General features: G+C 61.2%; 1 protein-coding gene across 1 annotated transcript; it reads right to left on the reverse strand.

Moving 5' to 3' along the window:
- Positions 1 to 470: 470 nt before the first annotated feature.
- On the reverse strand, positions 471 to 10,340 carry MAPK8IP2 (mitogen-activated protein kinase 8 interacting protein 2). The gene is made up of 12 exons (XM_038550077.1): positions 10,068 to 10,340; positions 8,994 to 9,099; positions 7,412 to 7,702; positions 7,173 to 7,266; positions 5,858 to 7,075; positions 5,531 to 5,606; positions 5,227 to 5,399; positions 5,037 to 5,146; positions 4,238 to 4,342; positions 4,045 to 4,115; positions 1,460 to 1,558; positions 471 to 1,207 (listed from the first exon to the last, which is right to left on the reverse strand). Exons 1-12 carry the CDS (start codon positions 10,130 to 10,132, stop codon positions 1,135 to 1,137), a joined length of 2,481 nt encoding a protein of 826 aa, XP_038406005.1. The 5' UTR covers positions 10,133 to 10,340; the 3' UTR covers positions 471 to 1,134.
- Between the last annotated feature and the right edge of the window lie 3,128 nt (positions 10,341 to 13,468).

Genomic DNA, 13,468 nt, shown 5'->3' on the forward strand with positions numbered 1-13,468 from the left:
GCCTCAGCACCCGAGGGCTGGGCTCGCCCGGGGGGCCGGGGGCCAGGATAGCCCTTTCTCTGGAAGATTCCATCCACAGCAACATAAAGCATAGTGACACATAGCCACCCCTTCCCCTTTGGCTTTCTGGGGAGAATTTTTTAAGTGCCAGTTTTAAGATCTGAGCATTGTGGCCCCTGTTTCTCACACACACGCTCACAAGCGTGCGTATCCACAGGCACTGTCCAGTGGGAGCCCTGGTGCAGCTTGAAGGAACACAGTGTGACCACCGCCCTCTGCGCACCCGTCCCCCACTGGCCGATCAGGTGCATGCAGGGAGAACCCCTGGGGGGCCCGGGGCATGATTTCGGGGAGCACTGAAGGGGTGAATCTTCCCAGGAACCTTCTCACGTCCCTACCGCCATGGGCGGCGCCTGGACCCCCGGCCCCCTACCTGGGCCCCCCCCGCCCCCCCGCAGAAACAGCCAGTGTCACACCAAGCAGAGAGTTTATTGAGGTGCTAGACTGCGGGGAGTGTTTGCAGCGGCAAAGCAGACGCTGGTGTGGCCAGGGCCAGGGTAGACACCCTCCTCCTAGCATCTGGGGCTCAGGGTAAGCATCAAGAGCTACTCCTAATCTCCCCCAGGACCCTTCTGGGGAACCCCTCCCTGCTTCCCCCTGAACTCCATGTGGGGCAGTATTAAGCGGGGTCCTTCTCTTTGTTCCTGTGGTCAAGGATGGGATAATCCCTTGAGATTCACTATAAAAATTAAAATTCCTTTATAAATCACAGGGGAGGGTTGGGAGGGGATCACCTGGGAGCCTGGTGCCACCAGTCACCTAGAGCCTCGCCTTCCTCTACAATCCTCCCAGTTCTGACCCCAAGTAAAGAGCAGAGGATGAGAGATCGCAGGCACAGAGAGGGACAGACAGAAATGAGGAGATGGGTCGGGGGGTGGAAGAAGGTGACACAGAGAGGAGGAACGGATCAGAGGGAAAGAGGAGAGGACTCCCCTCCCCCGCAGCCCCGGGGAGCAAGGAGGAAACGCCCTGGACATAAGCTCCCACGTGCCCCCAGTCCAGTTCTTGCAAAGCCGTGGCGGCTTCCGGAGACGCGGCCAGCCCAGCTGCATGGACAGCAGGACAGCGGCGGGGCTACTCCAGGTAGATGTCCTCTGTGGGGCAGGCGTATTCCAGGTGCTCCTGGTAGTACTCTAGGAAGGCGCGGCTGGGGGGAGAGAGTCGTCCAGCAGCCACTCGGGCCGCGAGTCGCTCCGCCCGGGCCTGCCCATCACCCCCGGACCCCATTCCTCAGCTCTTCAGGCCCGGGGGTCACAGGGTAATTGCCACCTCCACCCACTTTCCACTCTGCACCCCTATTGCTTGTCATCACCGCCCTCATCCCTGCCCCAACTCTCCAGCCCACACCAGGCCTTCCTCCCTGACCTCGCCTCCTGGCCAATCTTCCTGCCCCGCTTACCCCACACTCTGGGCCACGGGCCGCATGGACTCCTGGGAGACAAAGACGTGGCAGGCAAAGCGGCTCAGCAGAGGGTGTTTGGTGATGAAGCCAAAATAGCTGCAGGAGGGTTGGTGCGGAGGGGCATCAGAGCCCAGACCCACGCCTCAGGCCCCCCAGAGGTCCGGAGGCAAGACTCAGGAGCAGAGGGCTCGGGAGGAGAGTGGGGGTGGGAAAACGCGTGGGTCACAGGAATTCAAGATGTGAGGGTGGCCTTTTGGGGTCTAGTCCAAGCACAGTGCTAGCACCAAGAGGAGTGAGCGACCTGTGTTCACTTCTGCAGGACGGGGTGGCCCCCGCCCAGAGCCGCCCCGGGCCAGAGACAGAGCCTCCTTCCTGCCGCCCGGACGTGAGTCGCCCAGCCTGCCGGCCCCACTCGCGTCCTGCCAACTCCGCAGCTGTTCCCGAGCTCCGACCGCAGAACCGCCTTCGCAGAGAAGAAACTCGCGCCCCGGCTCCGTTTGGATTTGTAGCCACTGCCCCACCTCGGGCTCACTCAGACCTCTCCTAACCTGCCTCATCCTGTCCATCTAAGACGTTCACAAAAGTCGTCGCCCAGAGGGAGGGCTTGTGGGCACCCTGCGCCGCCAGCCCCGCCCGCACCAGGCTGCACTAGGGTTTCAGGGGCACCAGACGGGCATGCGCCCGGCAGTGTCACTGCCAGGACGGCGTGCTCACGTCCTCCGTGATCAGCCTGGTCTCAACGGCTGAGTTCAAAGAACCGCACGCACAGCCACCAGCCCTCGGACGCCGCTCACCAAGCCCCAAGCACAACAGCACCTTGATCACTAAGCACAGACGCCTCCTGACGGCCTCTGATCGGCCCGTCTCTGGATGGTGGAGGGGAGGACACACGCCAGTCCGGGATCTTACAGGCCACACTCTCCAAGTTCACCAGACACAGCGTGTCCAGCACGCCCGGGGTCTACTGCCTACTTCCTGAGGAAATGCGGTCATGACTCAAGTGTTCGCCTCACACTGTTTCATTAGAGCCTCCTACTGTGAGGGCCTGGGTTGCTCCCGAAGGAACCAGCACTAGGAAGGCCCGGGGCCAGACAGCAGCCCCACGCCCCCTCCCGTCCGCCTCCACCTGATCCCGATCAGCTGGTCTGACCATCTTTCTCTCACGGGCTTGCACTGGGATCAGTGTGCAGGTGTCTAGGCCTGAGCTCGTGCAGCCCAGGTCTACACAACGATCCAGGTTGTTTGCCCTCTTGTTAAGGTCACCCTCAGCCCACCCTGCGCGGCTGGGGTTCCCCGTGCACGCCCGCCCCCGTGGAGCCCACCCGCGCGCCTGGGGTCCCCCTGCACTGCAGCCCGCCCCTGCAGCACCAGAGCTGCCTGCTGTTTGGTCTGAGCCCTGGCACTCTCCTCCTGCTGGGAAGCCTGCAAAGCAGCATCTCCCTCCTCGGTGGAAAAACAACCAAACAGGGCTGCGACCCCGCTGAGGGTTAACACCACACCCAGACCGCAAAGACACAACACACGTGCTGGACTCAAGCTCTGTCCCAGGCCTCAGTGCCCTGCCGCTGTGTTGTTCTACCCCTCACCTGCCCTCCAGGTAGGTTGCTTCCTGTGACACCCCGTGGGAGCTTGGGGAGCCCCCGCCTGGCCCAGCCTTTCCGTTACTCCTATTTCCTTCCTTGAGGGCACTAGGACCAGCGGGCCGGGGCCGGGCTGGGCAGGCAGCCTGCGGCTCGGCCAGCTGGTCACAACACCGGCTCTCTCGCTCCCTTCCGTCCTGCCCCTTCTCGCTCTGCCTGCCTACCTGTTCACCTCGGCCACCGTTACCCACCTGCCCCCAACTGAAGCTCTCCCTCCACGGCTCCTTCCCACTCCAAACCCATGTAACAAATGGCCACTTTGATCTCACTGCATCTGCAATTAAATGCCGTGTCTCTAGGATGTCAGGCCCATCCACTCCATGCTGCCGCTCGGTGTGTGGGTCACTCTCTGCCCGTCATCGGGGTGGCATGTCACCCTGGATTCTCCCTCCAGGTCACCCTGTACATCCAACCAACCCAGCTCCTGCCTGTCCCGCCTCCTGAATGCGTTCAGGACGCTGCACGTGCCTGACCTGCGGCACCTGGATCCGTGTGCCCTGCACAGCAGCCAGAGCCGGCCTATCAAACTGGCTGAGTCATCCCGTGACTCCACTGCAAGTGGACTCAGGTACAGAGTTCTGACAGCCCCCGGGAGCCCGCTGTCCCTCACCACAGCCCCAGCTCAGCTGGCTCTCTGCCGACATCCACCTCGTTCCATACCCATCTTCCAAGCTTGCAGAGTGGCCTTTCGTCCCTCCCTGGGTCCCGGAGGACTCACCCCCTGGCAGGTCTGCTCCCTGGAGCCCTGTACAGACATCTGCCAGCGCTACTACAAGTCTGTGTTTCCCCACCCAGACCAGGTGACAGCTCTTCTGATCCGTGTCTCCCAAGCCCAGTGCAGGGTGGCAGCCGCGTGGGTGCGGGTGGGGCAGTCAGGCGGGGCGGGGGCTGTGTATGAGCAACTCTCAGGGTTGTGGGGACTCGGGAAGGTAGGGCTCTCACCAGCTGTTGCGGGGATGGCAGCCACAGAAGGAAATGTTCTTCATCTGGAAGAAGTGACTGCAGTGCTGGACCTGGAACACAGGTGGCAGGCAGTGCCGGTGAGAGGCGGGGTCTGGGGCTGCCTGTGTACCCCTGCCAGACACCCCTCCGTCAGACCCCCAGCCGCCCCCGCATCAGGCCCCTACACTCCCACCTCAGGTCCTCCACTTAGACTCAGCTTGACCCCCCGAAGGGAAATCTCAAGGTCACAGGAGGCAGGAGGACGCAGGTGGACGGTCAGCTTCCGGGCAGTAGCAATCTGGGGAAGAGGTTAGGGGAGGGATGGTCTCAAGGGCCCTCAAGTGTGTCCTTCCATCCCCTCTGTGCAACATGTCACAGGAGGGAGGCAGACTCTTGGCCGTGACTGGAGAAGACATGAGCCGGGGGGATCTCAGCCATTCCTCAGGCTCAGGACCGGCTGGTCACCTCTCTGCACAAAGCCTGCCACTTGCCTCTGTTCCTCCAGACAGGACCATGGCTCCCACAAGCCCTGGCCTCCTCGCTGCCCATCCCACGAGCTACAGGGCTGTCCTGTTCTCTGGAGCTTTCCTACTCAATCACGGGGCTGGTAGATGGGCAGGCTCACTAAATGTCTACCAGGTGAATGAATGAGTGATTGAACCAATGACTCCCAGGAAAGGATCTGAGAGTTGGTCTTGATTGGCAGACAAAACAGCATGGCCTGAGGGCAAGAAAGGGCCAGCAAGACACCCACAAAGCTGCCATAGAGCACAGGTGGCAGAGTACGGTGGAGGCAGAGACACCGACGTGACAGGGGACAGCTGCCAAGCTCTGCCCTAGGCCTGTCTGCCCAGGCCTCTGACTCAGAGCGGGGATCCCTGGCCACCCAGGCTCCCAAGGCACTGTGTGGACCCTCCGTGGTCACAGGCCTGGGACCTCCAGAGGCTGAGCCAGCCGATGGGGTTGAGCTGGACCCCTGCCTCCAGACTGACCTTCTGCATGGCTGCACACAGGATGCCATTGCCCTGGTGGCAGGGCACCTCTACAGAGCCCAGGAACTGCACGTCAAAGCGCTCCACCCAGCAGGGACTCCTCTTGCTCCCTGGGGAGAAGGGGGTGTCATCAGGCAGAGGGGGCAGGGGCAGGCTGGGTGACCAGCCACCCCCAGGGACGGGACCTCACCCAGCAGGTCCTTGGCAGGGCCGGGCACTGCATGGGCGTAGAAGGCAGGGAAGACCCCACGCTCCCCCGTGCGCATGTTGAAGCCACGGAACCAGAAGTCATCCTCCTCGGCCTCCACCAGCACGGGGTCGTCCACGTCCAGCTCCAGCTCATCGGGATGGCGAGGGATGAACCTGAGAGCAGGTCAGAGGCGGGAGGCCACCGGTGGAGGGGTGGAACACAGTGGGCTGCATCCACCCAGGTCCCAAGCTGTGTGCAGGCTGGGGCTGGGGACGACCCCCCACAACCATGAGAAGGGCTGTACCTGAAGACAGCCCGATGGGTTTGTTCCTTCTCCTCCCCGTTGACCAAGCAGGAGAAGAGGCCAAAGGATTCGGTGCCTGGGACACAGAGACGGGGCAAGACAGAGGCTCAGGAGGCAGAGGGGGAAAGTCCTTGCAGGCCCGGCCTCCCTACACCTGCGGAGCACCTGGCTTGTCCCGACTCTGGGAGGGGAGCACGGCCCTCCCCAGCCCAGCCCGCACCCTGCACCCTCCACCCTGCGGAGACCTGGGGTTGCCCCAGGCCCGCATCCGTGACCACCCGAGATGCCCAGGCCACCCGGGCCGCCCCGGGACCGCCTCCCGCTCACTGGAGGAACGAGATGTGCTGTTGACAAAGACGTTGAGGAACTTCTTGGAGAAGGTAAGGTCGGGGCTGTCTGGGGAGGCATCCTCGGGGCCCTGGTCTCCCAGCAAGGTGGCAGCCGTGTCCTCCTCGCTGGCCTCGCCGCTGTCCTCCGAGCTGTCGTCCCCCAGGCCCGCGCAGCGCCGCAGGCTCACCAGCTCCAGCTGCGTGTGCTCGTCCACCACCAGTGTGTACTTGACCGCGTCGTACACCAGCGAGGCGTCCAGCGTTGCCGTGGGGCCCCGGGGTCTGCCCCCGGGGCGCCCGGCCTTGGCCTGGGCGGCAGCCTCGTCCTCCTCATCCTCTTCATCCTCCTCCGAGCAGGCGGCCGAGCAGGCGCGGCCTGGGCGGGTGCCGCGGCCCGCAGCGGCCCACAGCGGCGTGATGGTGTCACGCGTGGGGTTGCTGAGGAAGAGGCAGGGCCCAGGCTGCGCGGGGCCGGGCCGCGGGGCGGGGGGCTCCGGCGGCGGCGGGGCGCACAGCGTCTCCATGTCCAGCAGCTCCACGCCCGGGCCCCCCACGCACCCCGCGCCTCCCGCCCCGCCGGCCGGCGACACGGGCTCCCCGGGGGGACGCGAGGCGGGGGACAGGCACTGGCCGGGGCAGCGGATAGGCGAGGAGCCCTCAGAGATCATGCGGCTCACGAGGTTGCTGAGCAGCCAGGGCGAGTCTGCGTCCTCGCTGAGGTCCGGCTCCGACTCGGAGCCCGACTCATACTCGCTGTTGGTGTCGTCGGGGCCCACGGGCAGGAAGGCGGGGCGGCGCGGGGGCTCGGGCTCGGGCTCGGGCTCGGGCTCGGGCTCGGGTTCGGAGGCGGGCGACGAGGCCTCCTCGATGGAGTTGGTGAGGTGCGAGGAGCGGCCACTGCTGCTGCTGCCGCCGTCGCTACTCAGCTCCAGCTCCGTCTCCGAGATGGACGAGATCATGCGCCCCAGGCGGGCGCCCACTGCGTCCTCCGAGTCGGAGCCCGGCGACGACAGCTCCTGGCTGCTGCGCCGGCCCCCGCGGCCCCCGCTCGAGCGGCTGCCCAGGTCGGCCTCGATGCCCGGGTCGGAGGATGGCGAGGCCCCACAGGGCACGGGGGCATCCGCCCGCCGGTTCCCTTCGCAGTCGCAGCCTGGGTGCATGGGCGACTGCGCCCCACAGGGGCTCGCGTCCGTGGGCTGCAGGGAGGCGGGGGGCTCTGCGGGGCCGGAGTGGGGGTCAGCAAGACCACCGGGGCCCCTCTCCTCCCTCCTCTGCCGCCTGTGACCCCACACTGGCACCACGGCCCTGCTCACCTCTCAGGGGCTCCTGGGGAGGCGAGCACAGCGCGGTCTCCTGCCAGGAAGCTGGAGGCGCAGGGGCAAAGCCTCCGTTGTTGTTCAGGGAGTCCTGGGGCACGCGGGGGAGCAGAGAGAGTGGGGTTCAGGAGGGTGTCCAGCTCTCAGGCGCAGGCGGGCGGCCTTGGGGATCCGAGGCCCAGACACTGGAAGCCCAGGTTAACTCCAGGATGCTGCGAGTGGGTCTGGGTGCTCACCTGGGCTCCCAGCGTCGTCAGGTGGAGCGTGGTGGGTCGGTTCTTGTGGGGTTCCTCCAGGGAGGGGGAGGGGATCAGGGCCTCTGGGGCAGGGGCCTCCGAGCCAGGGCCTCCTCCCTCCTTGCCCTCTCTGACTCCTTCCTCCTCATCCTCCTCCTCTTCCTCCTCTTCCTCCTCCTCTTCTTCCTCTTCCTCCTCTTCATTGTCATCGATCATCTCAAACTCCTGGAAGTCATCCTGGAAGGAGCAGATGGGGTGAGGCTGCTCCGAACGTCCCAGGGAGAGACTGTCCTGCAAGAAGGAGGGATAGGCAGAGTGGGCCAGAGCTCAGCAGTGACTTGAGGTTCCAGCTGCCAGGAAAGGGGAAAGCAGAAAGCTAGAAGTTAGAGAAGGCTCAGTTTACTCTGCTCCCCACCAACGCAGCAGTTTTGTTTTGTTTTAATTTGCTTAAGATACAAAAAAGATCACTCCGGTTCTTGAGAAGAGCCCAGACTTCTAAGCTTAAGCGACAGAGATCCTCGGAGCGGCCCGTCCACTCGCCACCCTCACGTTCTCCCCAAACCGCATCACATTTGACACCAACACTCCTTCCTTCATGGCATTTTAACCCAATTCGCAATTACTTTACACCCCACCCCACCCCCAAGCTGCAAGCCCCCCTACGGAAGGGCCATGTCCACACTGTGTGCTGAAACACCCTACCCTTAGAACAGGACTTTGCCTACAGATGCTAAGTGGAATGCATTAAGACAAACCAGAACCAGGATTAACCAAGCTTGCACCAACCTCAGGGTCTTTGACACGGTTGATCACTTTGCCAGCAACTCCTCTCCTCCATTCTCTACCTCCCTTATCTGCCCAGGTACATCTAGTCTTCCTAAGGGCAAGGTTGTGTGCCATTTCCACTGGAGAGTCTTCCCTGAAGGCCTCAGTCTCTGTTGGGTTCCCTCCCCCCTCATTGCACCAGAGTGTCCTCTCATTGGAACCCGGTCCTTGGCCTGCAGGCAGCCAGCCAGCATCTCTTACATGTCTTTCTTCCCCACTGAGTTAGAAGCCCCCAAGGGCAAGGGCCACACCTGTCCCATTTTCCTTCCACACACCTGGAAGCCCCCGGCACTTTCCACATGGCAGAAACGTTCTTAAATGAATGAAAACAGAAACATGCAGAGACAGGGAGGGGGTGGAGAAGCAGGAGATGGGGGGAGAAAAGATCTCAGGGGTGGAGACATAAGGCAGATAGATGGAGACTTGAGAGGTGGGGAGAGGGCTGGGAAGGAGACAGCTGAGGTGGCAGCAGGAAGGGGTGAGGTCTTCCTAAAGAGTGGTCTGAGGACACACGTGAGACCAAGCTAGCCCAGTGACAGGGGCCAGGCAGAGAATGCTGGGGATGGCCCTCTGTGGACGGTGAACAGTCTGAGAAAAAGAGAGGCGTGATACCAAGGAGGACCCTGGGCCAGGAGGCCAGAAGCGGGAGGGCAACCAGATTTCTCATTTCAAGGCTGAACTCAGGCCCACCCTCAAACTCCACGTTTGAGGAGGTTCTCTCTGGAGAGGGTTCCATGCCCCCCAGCCCCTTGCCCACCTTCTCGCAGTGGTCCGAGTCATAGCTGAGGCCCAGGCCACAGTCATCGGTGATCTCAGACAGGTCCTCATCATCGAATTCTTCCAGGCTTATGTCCTGGGGAGGCCTGGGAGAGGGGACCACGGTCAGAGAGCAAGGTCAGGGCTCCCAGGAGAGCCACCAACCCTGGACTCCCTCCCTGCCTGGAAGCCGGTCCTAAGGAGGGACCCCCTCCCCCAACTGCAAGGACCCATGGGCTCCAGAAACCCCCCTCACCGAGCCACATCCTGCCATCACCTAGACCCCCAAGTTCTACTCTTCCACGGATTCCTCCCACCATCGGAGCCATGATCAGCCCAGGGGAGCCACTGGTCCCCTCAATCCTCCTCCAGCTCCTCCTCTCGGAGAGAGTCAGCAGCCTCTCCTCCTTGCTCCAGGCCCCTCTGGGTCACAGCTTCAGCCCCAGGGGAGTCAGATGGAGCAGAGTGGGGGGAGGGGGAGCTAAAGCTGCAGCGGCGGTGGCCTGGAGGGGGTGGGCAGGTAGGGCTGCTCTGGGAGCAGAGTCTACCGGCCACTTTGTCTCCCCGCTCCTGCCCAAGACCAGTCTACACCCAGAGGTCCAACAATCTCCCCACCTCAGGCCCTTCCCCCAAGGGCTCCAGCTGGGTCTCCGCTCTCTCCCTTCCTGAGCCCCACAAGGCCGAGAGACAGGCCTCTACGGAAGAGAGGCCCAGCAAGGCCGAAGGACACTGCCAAACCCAGAAGGTGGCTCAGCATCCTGCCCCTCGGAGGCTCAGCCCCGCTCCTCCACCCTTGAGGGGTCAGCGGCAGGGGCTGGGTGCGGCCCTGGGGCCCGGCAGGATGTGGGTGCGGCACCGGTCCTTAGGGCCATAAAAAGGGGTGAGGGTGGGACAAAAATAGAGATCCTGAAGGGAAGGAGGATGGGGACAGGTGAGAGGCCGTAGGGGCGGAGAGGGTCCCCAAAGGTGATGGGGGTGGGGTGGCAGGCCCTGGCGCGGGAGGCTGTGGGCTGGGTCGGGCCGGGGGCTGCCGGATGGCAAGGGCCTGCCAAGGCCGGGGCGCCGGGGTGCGTACCTGCAGCCTGGCGGCGACAGCGAATGAAAGGTGGAAAGAGAAAACATCTCCGCCCGATCCGCCATCTTCTCCGGGGAGAGGCCTGCCGACTGCGGCGGGGGAGGGGTGCGGGGAGCCGCGGCCCCGCTCGCCCTCCGTCCTCCCTCCCTCGCCGTCCAGCCCTCCCCGAGTCACCTCGTGACCCGCCCTGCGACACCCCGCCCGCGACACACCTCGACACCCCGCCAGGACACCGCGGCGGGCGAGCGGCGCCGCAGGGGAGGGGAGGGGAGGGGAGGGGAGGGGAGGGGAGGATCCGGGAGCAGGGAGGGGCGGGGGCGGCGGGCAAGCTGGTTGGAGGAGACGAGATGGTTTGACCGAGAGGCTCAGCTTCGGCTTCTTGGGGGGCGGGGGAGGCGAGGCGCGGACTGGCGGCGGGTGGGGGGTCAGGTCCGCGGACAGGAAGCCCTGCGGAGGGATGAGGGGGGCGCAGCGGGCCGGGGCTGCAGAGCCCTGGCTAACCGGGGGCCCGGCCTGGTCCCGGGGGCTGCAGGAGCCCTGGCTAACGGGGGGCCCGGCCTGGTCTCGGGGCTGCAGAGCCCTGGCTAATGGGGGGCCCGGCCTGGTCTCGGGGCTGCAGAGCCTGGCTAACGGGGGGCCCGGCCTGGTCTCAGGGCTGCAGAGCCCTGGCTAACGGGGGGCCCGGCCTGGTCTCGGGGCTGCAGAGCCTGGCTAACGGGGGACCCGGCCTGGTCCCGGGCTGCAGAGCCCTGGCTAAGTGGGGGGCCTGGCCTGGTCTCGGGGCTGCAGGAGCCCTGGCTAAGTGGGGGGCCCGGCCTGGTCTCAGGGCTGCAGAGCCTGGCTAACGGGGGGCCCGGCCTGGTCTCCGGGCTGCAGAGCCCTGGCTAAGTGGGGGGCCCGGCCTGGTCTCAGGGTCGCAGGAGCTGTCCGCCCCGGGGGTGCTGAGCAGGCCCGCCCCGGGCGCCTCCTGAAACGCGAGCTGCAGGAGCTGTCCCTCCCACGGGGTGCTGATCGGTGCTGGACAGAGGCATCTGACCAAGGGTCGCTGATCCCGCTGGATTCCAACGTGATGGAACTTTTGGTGCACAGTACACTGTGCAGAGGTACTGACGGACCTGGGGTGATGACCCTGAGGCCATGCTCATTCCATTGGAGAAATTGTTTCTTGAGAACCGACTGTGTGATTGGCATCGTTCAGGGGGCCGACCTGTTCTGGCTTTCTGGCTTGACATGGAACCGTGTGGGGAGAGCGATGGTTGAAATCGAGCTCGCGCAGTTACATCAGGTCAGGGTCAGCGGGCACTGGGGTGGGAGAGGGCAGATCAGTGCTGTGAGTGCACTTGACAAAGATGGGTTGGAAAGGCGGGGTAGGGAGAGTTTTGTGGAGATTTGGCTAAAGATGGAGGCTGGAACTTCAACAAAAGTGCAGGGAAATTAGCCTCTTCCCCCCCCCCCCCCATGGGAATTATGTGCCCTTCTCAAAATTATTTCTGCGGGAAAGATGAAACACTTGATAAATGATAAATGCTTGGAAACCAAACTCATGCAAGGTGAGGAAGACAACTTCATTCTCTGGGAGAGAGGGCCCATGGCCAAGGGTGGATTGTGCCCTCTTTTGTGCCCCACCCACAATTTACATTTTGTCTCAATTACAGTATTTTTCAGAACTCCTGGGTGGCTCAGCAGTTGGGCATCTGCCTTTGGCTCAGGGCGTGACCCTGGGGTCCTGGGATCGAGTCCCACAGCGGGCTCCCTGCAAGGGGTCTGCTTTTCCCTCTGCCTTTGTTTCTGCCTCTCTCTGTGTGTCTCTCATGAATTTTTAAATATAAAAATTATAGTATTTTTCTTAGAATGGTACTCAATAGTTTATGTTATCCTCTCTAACAAACAAGAGCTGTAAGAAAGAAGAGACAGTATCTTATCTCTCTTTGAACCTCCAGGCTCCAAGGATAGTTGAATGCTCGACCAGAGCAGGATCTCAGCAAATATGTGAATGAGGAGACGAATGAATGAGCGAGCTTATGGACTTTACCAGGTCTGGGGCATTAAGTCTTTGTCTTTTCAATTTTAGGAGCACTAAGAACGTCCCCCATTTTTGAGGTTCAAGGAGTTTGGACACACCAAAACCTCTCTGACTTTCCCCACAGAACTCCATATCACTCCCTAGAATTCACAAAGAGTTTTAACTCCAGATTTCCTTTCAATCCTGTCATCAAATTGATTAACTTGGACATCCACATAAATAATCTACCCAACACCCTGGTAAGTCAGTTCTTGACCTCTGGTCAGTCAGCAGTCTTTGACTCTTTCAACTCTAGTGACCACTCCCATAAAAAGTCTCAGGATTCACCTCTGCCTGGAATTTCACCAAACCTGAATGAAGCCCTATATTTCTAAATTCCGTCTCAAATTATCACTCCCACAATCCTCTCCAAGCCTCTCCCCTTCCTTCCCTCCCTTTTATCAGATGATTTGACTCCAGATTTCAGGAGTATAAAGGTTATGAAGTTGGGGCTTCCACTCCCAATTTTACCTGTGAAGTTTTCCATCTGTCCCCAGAGCACAAATGGGAGGTCATCAGCCTTAGGGTCTGAGAGACTATGGTATCAATCTTTATCTTGTAATCAATTTTATGAACATGGGTAAGTTACTCAATCCTATGGACCCCTGTTTCTTCATCTGTCCCACAGATGCTATGAGGATCCCATGAGATAATGCATGTAAAGCTCTAAGCATGGGCCCTAGCTCCTCATCATGATCATCCAGTGTTCCTCCTCCCCATGCTCCTTGCACAAGGACCCATTTGCTCCCAAACCCTCAGGATGCTGCTCTTCCCAGCTCAAGGATACCTTGATGAAAAGGCACAACCTCCTGAAGGGGTTTATGCTCCTTACACCTCTCATATTTCATCAAATTTAATGTGTTACCTCATGTGACTCTCATAGCATCTTTGTATCGATGAAAGAACTGAGATCCACAGGGACCTGACCAACCCTTCCTTGAAGTTCTTCCTTCCCTCAGCATGTGGGCACCATGCATTATTGGTTTTCCTCTTCCTTCTGACCACCCATTGCCAGCGTCCTTCCAAACTCCTTTTCCTTCCCTTAAACAGCTATACCACTTTAATAATTTGGTTTTCTCTGAAGTCCACTAATGGCACAGTTAGTACAGAATACAAAATTGACTAGACTTATATGGAAAAATTGAAACAGCAACAGAATTTCACCAATCCTGTCACAGATCAATTCTAAAAAGTCAGAGGACATTTTCTGATCATTTTCTCATAGATTAGAAAATAAATAAATGCGGAGCACCCGGGTGGCTCAGTTGGTTAAAGTGTCCAACTCTTGGTTTGGGCTTAGGTTATGACCTCAGGGTCATGGGATTGAGCCCCGCATCAG

Source organism: Canis lupus, chromosome 10, assembly GCF_011100685.1.
Source record: "Canis lupus familiaris isolate Mischka breed German Shepherd chromosome 10, alternate assembly UU_Cfam_GSD_1.0, whole genome shotgun sequence".
NCBI classification, from domain to species: Eukaryota; Metazoa; Chordata; class Mammalia; order Carnivora; family Canidae; genus Canis; species Canis lupus.